Here is a 15,941-nt window from a genome sequence, read left to right on the forward strand (position 1 = left end):
GTTTTAGTATGTTGCAGAACAGGACTCTTAACATACATGAACCAAATCAGCATGCACTGTTGTCCCTGAACACCCACCAAAACCAGTGCAAGCACTAGGAGTCAAGGAGGCTCTGAGTCTCTCTCAGGGTGAGAAATTCACCACAAATACCATAACGACAGGTCTGTATTCACCGTATTTATATATATTTATATATAAAATATGTTTTTTATATACATATATATATATAWAAACATAAAAATCCATCAGACAACACACACCATCTAAAATAAATTCAAACCAAAGAAGATAGGCACAGGAAGAACTCTCCAGAGTAATTAACTGAAAGAAAGAATTCTATGAGGAAAACAAAACCTTCCTCAGAAGAACATAGACAGATACTGTGTTTACAGTAGGCTGATGAAGACTGTCTTGCCAACAGTGCTACCAAACCAACACTGGAAAGATATAGAAAACTTTTCACACTAGAGAAATTTGAAGCTGAAGACACAGCCAAGGGTTCTGATTTATCATTTCTAGTCAAACAGGATATCAAGTTTSGTTCTGCTGAAGTCAAAGGGAATCTTGCCTCTGATTTCAATACTTATTTCATTCTCTGTTTCTACACTTCTCAACCAGCCAGGGTAAGAGATCTGGCTATAAAGCACTAAAATCAACTACCGCTGAGGAAGGCATAACTAAAAATCACAGCAGTGACCTGGTTTACTGAAATAAGGAAATCAAAGTCACCCCAGATTAATGTATTATAGGTCTTTAATGTATTATAGATCTTTACTGAGATTCAACTTTTTCTTTCCTTTACCTTAAAACAAAAAGGCAACTTTCACGGTCACAAAACATCTGTTGTATAGAATGTCATCACTTGTATCATGAAATTTTATCCTGCTATCAAATGCTAACTATAGTGCTCCATATTGGTTTACTAGGAAAAAAAAAAGTGAAATAAAAATTGTAGAAGTGGCAAACCTTTAAGCCTTTTAACATCTGATATACCAGGAACTGGATTCGGTCTTCAGTTAGCTTCTCATGCTTCATTATCTTACTCAAGTCTGTTCCCATAAATGGCATGACTAGGTAGCTTGAAAAAAAAGAAAGTATAGAATAACTCTAAATTTGTAAAAATAAATTGAAACATAATTGTATGTTATATATCAGTCACAATCTTGAATGGCAGATCATTCTGTTTACCAAGCAATTCCACTGATCTCCCCCCTCCAAGTGTCTCTTTTTTAAATCTATTTCTTGATTGTCATTTAGATATCATATAACCCTGCCACTGGTTACAGAAAGTTGGTTGTTATCAGACATGTACAGATTCGGAACTAGATTAAAAGAACCTAATCAAGAGCCACGTGATACTTCAAAGATACCTGCACAGAAAACTAAGACATTTACACAGTGATATTTATCTTACAAATGTGACAATAGGATAAGTGGACTAGAGGATCTTAGCCACAACAGAACTGACTAGGTGGTTCATTCAAACACACAAGATCAGGTGTACCAAGAACAGAGTTCATCAAATTAAGAAGCAACAACTTCTTCCATTAATTTTCATCTGGGGTTATAAAATCATTAACCTTTGGTAYTTCTTATTGGTAACCAGGAATAAAAGCTTGAGAGTGCCAAGCTGGCATTTCAAAGATAGTCTTTGTGAAAGATCCATAATTGTTCTTCAGATTGCTTGCAGTAAACTCATCAAAAAACCTCCTGAGATCCAAGTCTGGACACAAACAGAGCTAGCCACATGCCTGACATCTGAGGATAAAGTCACCAGTTTTCTTCTTATTACAAAGAAAAGCAGATGCATTTTCATGAAGGGAAGAGTTAGATGTGATCATGTTTCATGGATRTAAGTTTTGTTAATTAGACTTAAGTGGATTCCTTTTGTTAAAATATGCAAATTTTAACTATGCTGTGTTCTCTCAGTAAAGCTGCATAAAAAAACTTCATTTGTTGTGTTAGAATTATACTACAAACTAAATAGATATTAAACACAAACTTAYAGGAAAATGGAATACTGATTTAGTCACAAAAAGTTACAGATAGTATATTCAAAATTCCCTAGATACCCAACCTTGTTCTCATGACTTGGGGTATCAGGACTCAGGCTCCCAATCCCAGCATTCATAGACAAATCTGCTATCCTTTGGATAGAAAATAAGTGAATTTAATCTAGTAACTACATAAGGACAGAGCAAGCATGATGAAGAGAATGAAATTTCTTAGAGAAAAATAGAGAATTAAATCTTTCCTCAGGTGTATAACACAGTATGTTTCTCATGAACAGAGCAAATAACTTAAAAAACAGAGTTTAACTTCTGCTTTACTGATGTTCCTGAATCTTGAAAGTGTATGAAGTTTTACCCATCCAAACTTATTAAATACATTTTCCCACAGGTCATAAATATTTGAAATGAGCCAGAAAAAGAAAAAACACTTAAGTGACTGTTTTAAATAAAACAGAGCTAGTAAGATGTGAGGTGAGAGACACAGAGAAATGTCTTATAGTACTGGTGGTGACCTTGAAGCATCCATAAGGAATTTTGTTAGCCTGCCATCATCTGTGTAAATCCCATTGCTCTGGTTGGACAGTGATTTATCTAAACAGATAAAGTCCAAAACAATTTATAACCATTAAGTGCTGTAAAGAACAGGATGGAAAGGATAAATAAGAGTGCATTTTCACACACACGCACTTGATGAGTTTACAATTTGATGACTTCAAATTTCTAGTAATCAAGATAGAGAGAACTGGGGCATGAGGAAACATGAAGGACAATTTTTTTTCTTTTTTTCTTAAAAAAAAAAAAAAAAAAAAAAAAAAAAAAAAAAAAAAAAAAAACAAAAAAGAACAGGAGATAGAAACACACTCTTATTTGAGTTTGAAAATCCAAAATTTATTAACACTTTATGAGCAACATTGGAACAGGATGACAGTGGGACTGAATGCTATGGGCACTTACACACAGATGAAAAAATGAAGGAAAAAAAAGAGAAAAAGTTACACTGTAACACTCCATAAAGGAACTTCATCTTTTGAGAAAAAAACTCTGTTACTTCATACAGGCCTMTCTCAGATGCAGATTCATGAATGAAAAGTATTACTGTGGTCTGGTCACAGTTCACCTGCAATTCTCATAATTTATTATTATATTATATAATTATATTATATTATATTATTATATATACACATATAAAATTTGCATTTAAAATGCAGTCCTCAAATGCTAATCTTATGTATGTGCATTGTATTGCATATGTTATATAAAATGCTAGAATGATAGGCAATATGGGCAGCAAAATTCTTGGCTTAAAGGCCTAAATGATCTGTATGATCCAATAACCAATGTGATCCATGTTTTTTATACTTCATTTTCTACCTTTTCTTGTTAGATAACCTTGCATACTTGTATGTTAACAAAAAAAAATTGTTTTTGAAACACACAAATCACATTAGAGGAAATCCAAAACAGTTCTACCAATGTAATATAAAATTTACATTAAGTACAACAGAAACACTGTTTCTCTAGTGAATCCAATTCACTAGAATTGCAGCAAGGTCCACTGGCAAGACAGACATGCTAAGTATCTGCTTGAGATGCTGCCAAAAGGTCAGAGAGAGTCACATGCCTCATGTTAGAAGCAATCTCTATCATGTACTGTTTGCTCCATTTTGTTCTATGGGGAAAGCCGAGAGGGAGTACAGACCATCCTCAGCTGGATGCAAGCAATTGCAGAATGGGCAGTCAGGGAGTACCACAGAGCAGAGCTCACAGATAGTTACAGCAACAGTAACAAAGAGCAGCAGTTTTGAACTAATCCTAAACTTAGGATGGATCACACTGGCAATGTGTCATGTAGCAATCATCRTTTTCAAGTCTGACTTGAAAATTGTGATTGCTACATGACACGTCGCCAGTGTGATCCTTCTTAACTCTAGTTTGAGTTAAAGATGGTTCTACCATTTGATCATTCTGGGCTTTAGGGTAAGAAATCAATACTTTAAAGGAAGATTAGGGAATTGATCAGACTGCAATTTACTAAGGATTGAAAGAAGTATACATCTTATAAGATAGGTAACTGGTTCTAATAATAATCTGGAAAACTCAGCCTAGCAGTTTTAAGTAGCAAACAAGATTTATATTAAGATGAAATTCAGAAAAAGCCATGAAGCAATATTTTTGCAATTCTCCAGGATGAAAAAGTAAACAATCCCTCCTCCCAAATAAGCAGTAACTCTGCTCCCAAATATAAACAACTCAAAACTTACAAGTCATTAAATTTCTCCAGTGTTATATCTGGTGTGAACACGTCCAATATTCCAATGACCTAAAAATAAGGGGGGAGAGGGAGAATGGATTAATATTGTCTTAACACAAAAATTCCCAAACTGCATAAGAAGTGAAAAATTTAATCAAAAATACTTCCATAATGAAACATTAGCTATAGGCATAMAGCCAGCAGAAAAAACATTTAGTGTCTAGCAATATCAGCATTTGTTATCTTTTYTTTTACAACTCTGAGGACCATTCAATCCAGTGGTAAAGAAAAAATTAAACTGTATTTATTTAAATAAAGATTTCAGAGGTCAAGAATTTTATGTAAGAGAAGAGAGTTCCTTTTAACATTAACCACTTAAGTACTGGAAATAAACCAGCAAATTAGCTTATATTCTGAAGTAGCTGTATTACTTACCAAGCTGGGCCAGATACCCGCCAATGAAGAATACCAAATGCTTTCAGACACCTTCTAATTTCAGTTACGGGGTAATTCAGGTATTTAGATTATAATCCCTAAACGGGTATGCGGACAGGAAACTAGGATTAAACTCTCTGTAAGAAGAATAACTTGTCAAGAGCTTGGATTATATCTTACGTTCTCCCTTAGTGCATTTTGTGTCAAACAGATGYGTTCTATCACCCAACAGAGAATTTAAAAGAGACTTCCCATCACAGTTTTTTATATGAGCATGGTTTTCAAAAGAACAATACCAACTGACTAAATTAATTACAGTAACTGCCAACGCTTCTCCCAAACCCATTAAATATTAGTAAATTAAATACACAGAGCCAGATGCTGCAAAGGATGTAGCAGCAATGTTGGTGTCTAAAGCTAAATCCCTGCTCTGATGCTGCCAAAATCAGGAAATGCCTGAATATCCTAACCGTTTAGAATTGCTTCTTTTAACTTCCTACACTGGCCCAGTCTTGACAAGGCCCAAGGGTCTCAATGCCCTGCTCAAATCTAAGCCCAACAGGAATCCAGCAATCAGGCATTTCTCTTAAGAAAGCTGGTGGGTATAGCACATCTAGATACAGTGATAAGTGGAGATGTACTTAAAAGATGTAGTTAGAGCCACTGCTTTCTTTTAAAAATGGCCACAGAAGATAAGTCTCCGGAGTTCCCTCCTTTCACAAAAACATCCTAATATCTGAGCATTCAATCAGTCAGTAAACAAAAGGTCTAAATTTAATTCCCTTCTTAATCTGAAGGGATCAAGCCTTTCACAGAGATATCCAATCTCAAACCATAAAGATTTTCCCAAAGAGGGAGGAAAAGTGCTCCCACGATCTTACTGAAAATGTCACTATTGTGAACATTCATCATCAGGCCACACAAAGAACACATGGAAGACCRTAACCATTACCTAATAATAAAGGAATTAATTTGTGCATAGGGAAGACTCTGATATTCCTTATTCCAGACATCTAGGCCATAATTCTTGGCAATTTCTGTTTACTAAAGGGGAGTCTTCTTGGCAGGGAACAGGATCTAGGACACTGCTGGCAGTCAGTTAGTGGCTCTGCACACTGGACTACTCATATTCTTTCTCAAATCCCAGCTTCCAAGTCAGTAATGAAATACAGTAATTTGGGTTGCTGGAATGTGTGCTGTTTAAAACAGTAGCTCTTTGGATCGGTCTTCTGCTGGTGCACATGCCTCTCCCAGCTTCCTCCAGTAAGACAGTTTTTCAGATGGGCACGCCAGAAATCCAAGGTAACTATGGTAATGAGAACAGCTGAAAGTCACACTATAAGTTACTCAAAACAGTTCTGACAAAAATTACATTAGATCTATAAGCTAGGCAGTGAGACAGACTATTAGACCACCACAAAACCATGCCAGTGCTGTCTGTCTCCGATGCCCTTGTTAACGCCCACTGGCCTCTGTGCTGAGATTCTGAAACCTTTCTTCCAAAGTTAACTGTTTCATCAGAAAATTTTTATTTTCCCATTTTCAGCAGATCTGTGCTGTATTAACAAGCGGGGCAGATTCTATGTGGGAAAGAAAGCAATAGGAATGGGAAAGTGAAGAGAACATGATTATTATTCCTAAAAGATTTATAACCTTTTTAAACTTATTCAAACCCATCTCCATGGCTATACAGTTTAAGGACATCAGATTATACACCAAATAAAACTATATAAAATTAGTAAAAAGATCTCAGGAAAGAAAGCATAGCTAGCAGCATATTACATTGTCTGATATTACAGAAGAATTGTAAAATCTGCTAAATTTGATAACAATGAAGATCCATTTTGGCTGTTGTTTTGGGGAATAATTAAGATACTTTAATAGAGATCYTTAAAAAAGTATGCGGAAGTAAAGAGAAGTGAGGTCAGAAATGCAGAAATAAAAATGCAGGAAAAGAAAGACGACTTCCTTTATTTAAAGCTTTAAATAAAAATCTCCAGTGGTGATGAATCCCTTAGCACACATATTTTTATCCTTTCCTCATTCATGCAGAAATACTACAGTTAGCTTGGATGCTATAAAAATGTCATAAGAATAAACCAGATAGAAAACCTAATAAAGATGAAAACARGAAAATTATAGCTATTTATCTTTGTATTCACATAGATTTGAAAAAAATCACTAAGAATATTTTCCCTGGGATTTGTAATATGAAACCAATTAAACAACATAGTCACCACAAAAACAATAATTAAAACCACAGAAACCATATGCACTAATACCTCTAGTGCTAATATTACAGAAAAAAAATATTTTTTAGCTTTTTATATAAGCTATAGCACAGTTTTTCATTTCTGGTGTGGAGGCAAGGACAGGAGGGAGGATGGAGGAACTGGGAAGGTGTATGTAACAGTGCAGCACCATCAGCTCAAAGAGCCTTTCTGAATGCTAAAGCAGTGTTTGTCTGCATACTACGTACACAGTCAGAAAAGTTGAGCGCTCTCCATATTCTAAAGATTTCACTATTACAAAGAAGGAAGTTGATATTTTAACAGTAATCCAATATGTACTCCTTTCCCTATCAAAACCCACTTTTTCAGGAGAAGAAGTCTTTCTTCTTGTCTTCATGGAGATGGTTTCCATGCCTTCATTTACACAAGCTGCTTGCCTAAGCAGCATGAAAGGTAAGAATATAAACTTCATCATATCTCAATATAGCATTGAATGATCCARGGACAACAAGAAAAAGAACTGACAGAGCAGAAGATGAAATAGTATGGATGCTCTATGACATTGATCTGTATATAAAACTGGTATCAAACTCCTGGTGTGAAACATAGAAATACAAAGAACACATTTCAATACAGATCGTATCAGACTGAAAAAAAAAGAATGAAATTCAGCAAAATGTTACTTCATCTCCATATCTCCAAAGTATATATAGCTTCTGAGATAAARTCTGAGACTTTATGCCTCCTGAGATAGAGAATACACACTGAATTCTGAGGTAAAGCTGGAAACTAATGGAGGAAAGATTATTTGCTTTCATTGTTGCAAAACCTGTGAAGTGAAAGAGACCACAGAGCCCAACGCTCTACTCCAACTGAAGGACATTTTAAAAAATAAAACAGAAATTAGCTTCTCTTTTAACACATCAAGTATTTTACAACACATCTTTTTTTAGTTTTATGAAATGGGCTTTTAAAAATCCCTAAAATCGTATTAGTGTCCACAATGGTAGGTCATACTAATAGTTAATCATTGTAAAAAAAAAAAAAAAAAAAAAAAAAGTGAAGGATCCATTTCCTTTTCCTTGGTGATTTTTATTTAACAGCTGTGTTTTGGGATGATTTTCCTTTACTGGAACAAGGTCATTATTATTTCCATTTATGTCACAGCTTTCTGCAGATATGTTAAGAACAAGGAGGTACAGAATAAAATAAACCCTCTGAGGAAGATGCAGCTCCAGCTACTTCTTTAGGAGAAGGAAAAAAATTGGACAGGGTGTAGGAAACTCTTTCCTCCACAACATCATGGAAAATCCTGTATCTGTGAAAACGCTCTCTCTTGATTAAACATAGTATTTGTAAAAGCTTTACAGGACTTAAAGATACTACCCCAACACAAAAGTAAGCTAGAGTAAAACATAAACTACAAGAATCACTGAGGTATCTTTTAAACATTCTGAAATTATACTTTGGGTATTAATTCAGCATGCTTACTGTGATCAGAGATGAAGGTACAGACAAAGAACAAACTCATTACACATTCTGGGATAGCAGTGAAAAACATCTGTGGAARCCAGCAGAAGAGCTACCCTTCTATTGTCTCATTTTTTTTTCTGTTAATTCTACCAAAAGACAATTTATAAAGTGAAGAARCCCACAAAGGATGGCCATCTAACTGAAAACAACTTGGATTTCTGTAAACTCCACCAACATACCTTCCTTGTTTCAAAATATATAATCTAAAGTAGTATCAAAATACATAAGCTAAATCTAAAATCATAGTACAGTGCCTCCTCCCTTTTCTAGCAGAATTTGTAGAACAAAACCACAGTAACAGAAAAACTACACTTCTACTAGTCTAACTTGGTTTACATGGGATATGTTTTTACTCAAATACTTACTCTGTTTTGTCTCTTTCCTAAGAAGCTAGTAGGGAGAAGGTGGCAGTAAGTGTGTTCAGCCTTTCTCCTCCCTCTCTTTCCCCCCATACAAGACATTTTATATTGAYCAATTTTAACAATTGTCAACAAATAAATAAGAGCTTTGTGTTTGTAAGGTAATTTCTGTCCTTCACTTCTCAGTAGACAGCTGCTTCCTTTTCCAAACCTAGTTGCATCAATGGAACATATCAGTAAGGAGCTCCATCTTCATTTTTTTGATTACTTGTATTCAAGGACTGTTTCACTGAATTTCTACAAAGAAAATTTTCTGATGTAAGCAGGTCATCAACCAAAGACTCACATCTTGTATAAATTAATAAGTAATGTAGCTTATGTCTCTTATACAGTAAGTGCTTCTTTATCTTGTAGATGAAAACACATGTGAAAGCATGTGTTCATGCATGAAAACACAGTGAAGTTGAATGGCTTTGGCACTCAGGCTACAAATGCAGTAACATTTTTTAAGAGATCCCTGCTGGGGTGCACTGAACAATGTATCATACTGCATTAGATTTTCTGCAGGATTAGCTTCATCTACATGTTCTTGTGCTGTTCTGCATCGCAGGGTCCCTGCATCCTTTTACTATGCTAGGAAGTCTCAGTTTTCGTACAGCCCCTGCACAAGGCCAACACTGCAGTCACTTTTCTTCCTCACTGGATTACCTAGCAGTTCTACTGCAGGACACTGAGGGATGTCTGCTGATGGACAGAGTTCCTTTCCTTTTCTTCTGCATAATATTGASAAACTAAGCATAGCATCCTGCCACAATGCCATAAAACTTTATGTCACAAAAGAACAGAGAATCAAAGGAAAAAGCCAAGAGAACAAAAAGGTGTGTGTGTGGGGGGGAGGGAGGCTACTTTTCAGATCAGATTCACTGAAGTCCTGAGGGCTTAAGGACTCTCTGCTCTTTGTGAAATAAAAGCATCTCAGAACTTCAGGGAACCTAAGTAACATGGGGAGGCACACCAATCCACCAGCAAAACGAAGAGCAGAGAAGGGGAGCAGAAATGGAATATACTGACAGACACAAGCCATACCTCAGTAACTGCATTCTTCTTTCAAAGGACCCATATGTAGTATTTGAGAAATTCAAATCCAGCAGGCTTATAATTCTTTATCTTTGGATTGTATGACAATCCTAAGAGAAATAAGATTTGGTTTTCAGTGCTGTCCTCCTTATTATGTTTCACTAGACTGAGCTAKTCAGTCTGCTTTACTAGTATCTAAGGGTAGGATGCGTATAAATGGCTAACAGCTGAAGCTCAGCCTAGATAAAAGGCACCTATCAGACAACTTTATGAAAAGAAGTAAAAGTGACGAGAAATACCACTACATGGATTTATTGGCTTTTGATTACTAAAATAAGTGACTCTAGTGTCCTGTTACATCCCTAGTTGTTCTAAGCTTTCAGCCAGCAGAAGTAGCCAAGAGYGTTTTACTCCTACAACCAGCAAGAAACTATACAGCCACAACTGCATTTTTACTTACAATCACTATGGAAATCTGCCACCTCCATCCTGAATTCCCGAGCTGCACTTTACTGGCACTTACACATGAAGGATGTGAAGTTTTAGCTGGAATAGAAAGTGGCAACTCACTTACAAAGCAGAACTTCCTGTAGGAAACGTCTGCTACCACAGTGAGCATGCACAATTGGCACACTGCATTTGTAATCCTAAGGCAAGTTTCACCTAGAACATGGTTTGGTTTTATGAAGCTCAAAMCTGTCGCTCTTCTTACGCTCATGGCAGGTCAGGTGAACTGTAAAAGCTGACTGTTTTAAGATTTTCTCACGTAGAAACATGAAGTTTCCCACTATTTTCTCTGGAACAAACTCCTCCCTTGGTTGACACTGTGTAAGTACAAACAAACAGTCAACGGTATTTTTTCAGAATACAGAATTCAACATATTAAGTACTAGCTACCCTAAAACTGAACACTTGTATCATCCTCAGAAAAGTAATTGTAGAATGAGAGCTGACTGTCTGTTGGACACCTGAGTTCCTTCCAAAAGGCAGGAATAAAAAGCTAAATGGTTCTCATAATGCAAARCATACACTGTTCTTCAGATTTGGGAATACACCAGAGAATAATTTCCACATAGAGCAAAGAATAAGAGCATAACACAGAGTATCTTTAAACAAATATTACAGCTGACTGTTATATGCAGGGTTTCCAAGCAGGGAAAACATCTGTAGAATATTAACTGACTCAACTTAAGAAATGTTTAAAGAGCATTTGTCAAGGATTTTATGCCAAAAACACATTCAGARCTTAAGTTGGTAGAACTTGGTCTGAATTTCTATGTGTGCTTGTACACATATAGACACATACAKACACACAGATGTATATACATTTTCATGAAAATCACACTCCCTTCTCAAATACAAATTAGCATGAGCCACTGCTTTTCTCTCTCATGTACCATCTCTCCTTGCCAGAAATTTGGTACTCCTGATGGTAACTTCAAAATTTCCATTAGCAAACTGAGAGGTGAGAAGGGCACTAGAACTGAACTAATATGAGTCACTATACAGTTGTTGTTTCAGTGAAAATGGGCATCATAACATCACTTCCACTTCAAATGTAGAACAAAATCCAAGTTATTTGAAAAATGAAATGAAGTAACCTCCACTTACTTGTCTGGGTTTAATTTTACATACATAAATATCTCCATTACCTTCAGAATGACACACTTATGCAGAGCTAAGCAAGTGTTTGAGAGACAAGGCCATGGCCAAAGTGAGCACACTGACAATATTTTCATTCTCTTTGGTTTTAATTTAGAGTTATAATAGACAGTTGTAAGGGCTCCTCACTTTAGACAAACTCAAAAGGGAATGAAACAAGGAACAAAGCAGCATTACTGAAAAAGCTTCCTAGGAGTAAACAGTCTGTTCTTCTACAGATGATGCAGTGGATGCCAAAGAAGCAATCTAGATCTACTGAGGCTGTACTGAGATGAAAACTTTAAGCTAGCACGAATAAATGAAAAAAACACAGTGCTTCAGTAATTCTGCCTTAGCTGTTTTTATTCCTCATTTTTACATTATTCCCTCTCTTCTGCAGCATATGCAGCTACATAGTGATCCAGCAGCTTATCCTGCTGGAAACTAACTTTTCTTTTTGACAATGTCTGAGGAACTGAATTAAACTACTTCTTAGGCAGTCAAATTAGCTTATGATATTTGTGAAACATCCCAGTCTTCAAAAATTAATAGGCCTACCAAAAAATGTATACTTCTGCCATTAAACCACAGGAGTAGTTTATCTGCCAGCACCCAGGTGTCCCCTGCCTCTACCTGGCTCACACATAGCCTCTACCTGTGGTCCTTGACATCACTCTTCTACATGGATTTGTTTGCAGACGGATAGAGAGAAATCCCATGCTACCAATTTCCATTGCTTATATAAAGTACTGTCCACTACAATTAAGCAACAAGTTGTTTGTACAATTAGGGAGCACAAAAATCCAGCATGTATAATGAGAGATGGTCATCCCTGCAACCAGAGTTGTCTGTTCCTGAAAATGCATAAATAAACAGGCATATTGACCCATGTGAGTTAACTTCCTTAGAAAGAAAGAGAAAAGTTGAGCAAAATTCAGAAATATGAATCCTGTACTTGTTTTTACAGGATGACTGGTCATCCTACARCCTTTCCTTACAAAGTACATGAGCATACTCCTCAAAGGATCAATAATGGGGGTAAGGAAATCTAGAATAGTAAACACAAGTTTTTTTTGGTTTTCTTCAACAAAGCATGGCATYCTGATGTATTATATCACCATGGCACAGATTTAACCATATCTCCTACTATCTTAATGGAGAACCAGAGATGCTATTTTTAACATAATGTGTCAGATTTTCTTCTATCATTCTGAATACAGCATAAAGATAAATGAACTAAGGGAATGTATTGTATTGCTACTGTATCGCTACACACTTAACACAGCACCTCCCCAGAAACTATGAAGGACAGAGATACTCCTTTTAAAGGTAATCACAGTGGGGGAAACAAACAAAACACCACAAACACTTTTCATGTGAATTCAACATCAAGTGCATAATGACTTCAGAAGCCATTTTAAAAGAAAAAGAGACAAGACAGAGGTAACAGTGGCATCACTATTTTATCGTGGTCTTTGAAACATTCACTTCAGTTTCATTCATTTTTAATAGCAATTGCATTTACAGTAGAGCCAGGAAGATAGATAACTGCTATTATAAAGAAATATACTATAAGGCATTAATTTATAGGAAAAATAGGTACGATATTTCAATCACTTTCCTATTCTAACTCCTCCAAGTGAGTGGAGGACTTTCAAAGTACAATAGCTATCCCTGCGGAAGCCACAAAGGGGATGATGGAGGACATTGCAATTGCACTACCACTACTGTCATTAAAAGTGTGCACAACACAGTAGGGAACGCTATCGTGGATAGGAACTGAGGACAAGAGAAGACAGAAACTCCAGGCCCTATTATCTTCCTGTGGTGGCAAATACAAAGAAGGGGCTCTTTCGCAGACTGGTGGTAGATCACAAGGGAGGCGCTGATAATCCCACTCAGGAGTGACACTACCACTCTGGCCTAATTTTGGAAGAGCASAGTGATTAAGGGAGTATTATGGGATCTGCAAGGGGCTAGAAATCCTGAAGGGCTTTTTTGCTATTCCTAATTCAGAGTGGGTTAGATGCCTGGTAGAATGGTATGAGACTGGAATGGAGGCTGGACATTCTCTTGAAGGGTCGTACTGCCATTTCAGCCTCATCTTGGATGGGTGGAGTAGGCGGTTTCTGTCTCCACARTGCTCACAAATTCTTTGCATGACTATTTACTCAGTCATTGTCCTCTAATGAGTAAATTCATTATGAATTTTTTTCTTAAAACCAAGACTGTATTTTTCTTTCTGTGGTCCAAAATGTTTTCTAAGGCTGTAAGTTCTTCCCTTCCTTCATATGTATTCACTTGTACCTTCCACAGATTGCACTCACATTACCCAGTGTGTGTTTGCTTYCAGACTCTTTTAATTATCAAACACMTCTACGGAGGGGTTCCAGAATATTATCCTGAAGGGCATATGCAGCACAAAACCAGCCAATAGTGGAAAATGCTAACCACCYGAAGAACAAATTAATCTGGGAAATAGAAGAAAAATAATCTCAAAATTCTGAATATAGTTAGGAATATGGCAATTGCATATGCTGATCCACTCCCAAAAGTTTAATAAAACAAATGTGGAGAGTATGAAAGACTGTGTATAGAACACAAGTTCCCCACAAACATTAACTCTTTAATATATATACAACAATGGTAAAAAGCAGTTACTTCGAAGGATTCATCAAGTAAAATTATAAAATATATTAAAAGATTCAGACTAAAAGATTGACAGGCACACAGGTTCATAAGCTTTCAATAAGGTCTGTCCTTTCTGGACAGCCAGGGTATCCAGAGAGTATTCTTCAAAATGAACCTAGCCTTGTTGGTACTCAGAATTTAATACTGCAGTGTTCAGTGACAATGACTGGCTTACTGTATATATCTTTTTAACAAGACATCTGAAAGCCTCTTTCTTCACATACACTCTTCAAAAACAGCATTTAAAATCAATGCTGTAATCTTGCAATCCCACCTTGGCATCTTTCGGATCTGGTTTCCATTCATGCTTTCATCCCACAAAACTGTTTTCATGTAAGTCTCTCCTCCTTGAATCTGTTTAACTACTAAGCACTGTTGGGACTAAGTATCCCTATCCCTGTATCCTATAAAGACACTTTATCCCTGTAAAACAATTTATTTTAGTCATTCCAGAACTTCGACCATTTCGCGTTAAGTACRAAGCTGAGACTTCCACGTTTCATGAAAGGCAATAACAGACCCTTCGCTCTGAAGGACAGGCCCATAGTACCACATCCAAGTTCAAGCAAAGAGCTGCCAGCGGTGCAGATCGCCCGCACCTCACGTGTGTGGTGATCGAGATCCAGATTTCCGGTCTCTTAACCTCCCTCTCTAGCTYTGAGCACAAATTCGGCCGAGGTCCTACCCTTCTCCACCCAACCTTTGGACCGCAATGACACTGTGTCCCACAGGAAACTCCGGTTTGCACGAACCGGCATTTGTAGGTTGAGAGACAGATGGACAGAGGACAGACACGCAGGCCTTGCTGAAAGACTCCTGATTCCCGCGCAGCTCCTCAGCTACCCTGCCAGGTTTGCATACGACGGAGGCAGGGGACAGCAGAGCGGACGCTGCTTGAGGTGCCAACGCGCCGCGGCCCTGAGGGGACCTGCCAAGGACCGAACTCACGTTTTCGTGCTTCATGTGCTTCAGGAGGCGCAGCTCTCGGTAGGCTCGTTTGGCGAAGAGTTCGGACTGAAACGGGCGGTACAGTTTCTTGAGGGCCACTTTGGTGCCGCTCCGTCCGTCGACAGCCGAGCTTTAAGGGAAGGGGAAGGGCGTTTGGCGAGCGCGGGCTCCGCCGGCCGCGGCGCAGGTGCGCGCCGTCCGCCCCGCGCCCGCGCCCGCGCCCGCGGGGGGAGGCTCTCCCCAGAGCACCTCGCCCGCCGGGGCCTCGGCTCCTGACTTTAGACGCCGCCGGAGCCCGAGACGGAAAGCGGCCGCTTTTCCAAAGATTTAAAAGGACGGGGAGGGGGGAGGAAATTAAAATAGTCCCCAGGACCAGGCAGCCTGTCCCACGGGCGCTGGTGGCCCCGCGGCGCGCCACACACGAAACACCCGCAAAAGCTGCCGCCGGGGAACAAAGCGCAGGCGGCGGGCGCGACCCCCGGCCGCGCCGCGGCCCCCTCCCGCCCCGCGGCGGCCGGGCGAAGGCGCCGGGCCCCCGCCGGCTGCGCGCCGCCCCGCTCACCAGACGGCCCCGTAGGCGCCGGATCCCACGGGCTGCAGGTCGCGGTAGCGGTCCCGGACTTCCCAGAGGGTTTTGGTGATCTCCTGCCGGTAGAAGCCTTTCTGGGGGGAGGACATGGTGCTGCACCCCCTGCCGGCACCTTCCCACAAAGAGCCCCGGAGGCAGCGCGCCGCCGCGCCGCGCCGCGCCGAGGGGCTGGGC

General features: G+C 38.6%; 1 protein-coding gene across 2 annotated transcripts in view; it reads right to left on the reverse strand.

Annotated features, from left to right (window-relative positions):
* Positions 1 to 15,932, reverse strand: part of MAPK12 (mitogen-activated protein kinase 12) — a 41,460-nt gene extending 25,528 nt beyond the window's left edge. Inside the window, exons 1-4 of one of the 2 annotated variants that reach the window (XM_085309902.1) lie at positions 15,741 to 15,932; positions 15,179 to 15,308; positions 4,274 to 4,332; positions 967 to 1,078 (exon numbers count right to left, since the gene is read on the reverse strand). In XM_085309902.1, coding sequence (XP_085166028.1) covers positions 967 to 1,078; positions 4,274 to 4,332; positions 15,179 to 15,308; positions 15,741 to 15,856 — 417 coding nt within the window. In that variant the 5' untranslated portion in view covers positions 15,857 to 15,932. The remainder of the gene's footprint in view (positions 1 to 966; positions 1,079 to 4,273; positions 4,333 to 15,178; positions 15,309 to 15,740) is intronic. The other variant, XM_085309903.1, reaches the window with a different exon arrangement.
* Between the last annotated feature and the right edge of the window lie 9 nt (positions 15,933 to 15,941).

Source organism: Rhea americana, unplaced genomic scaffold (assembly GCF_003343005.1).
Source record: "Rhea americana isolate MKP2758 unplaced genomic scaffold, rheAme1 scaffold_306, whole genome shotgun sequence".
Taxonomy (NCBI): Eukaryota; Metazoa; Chordata; class Aves; order Rheiformes; family Rheidae; genus Rhea; species Rhea americana.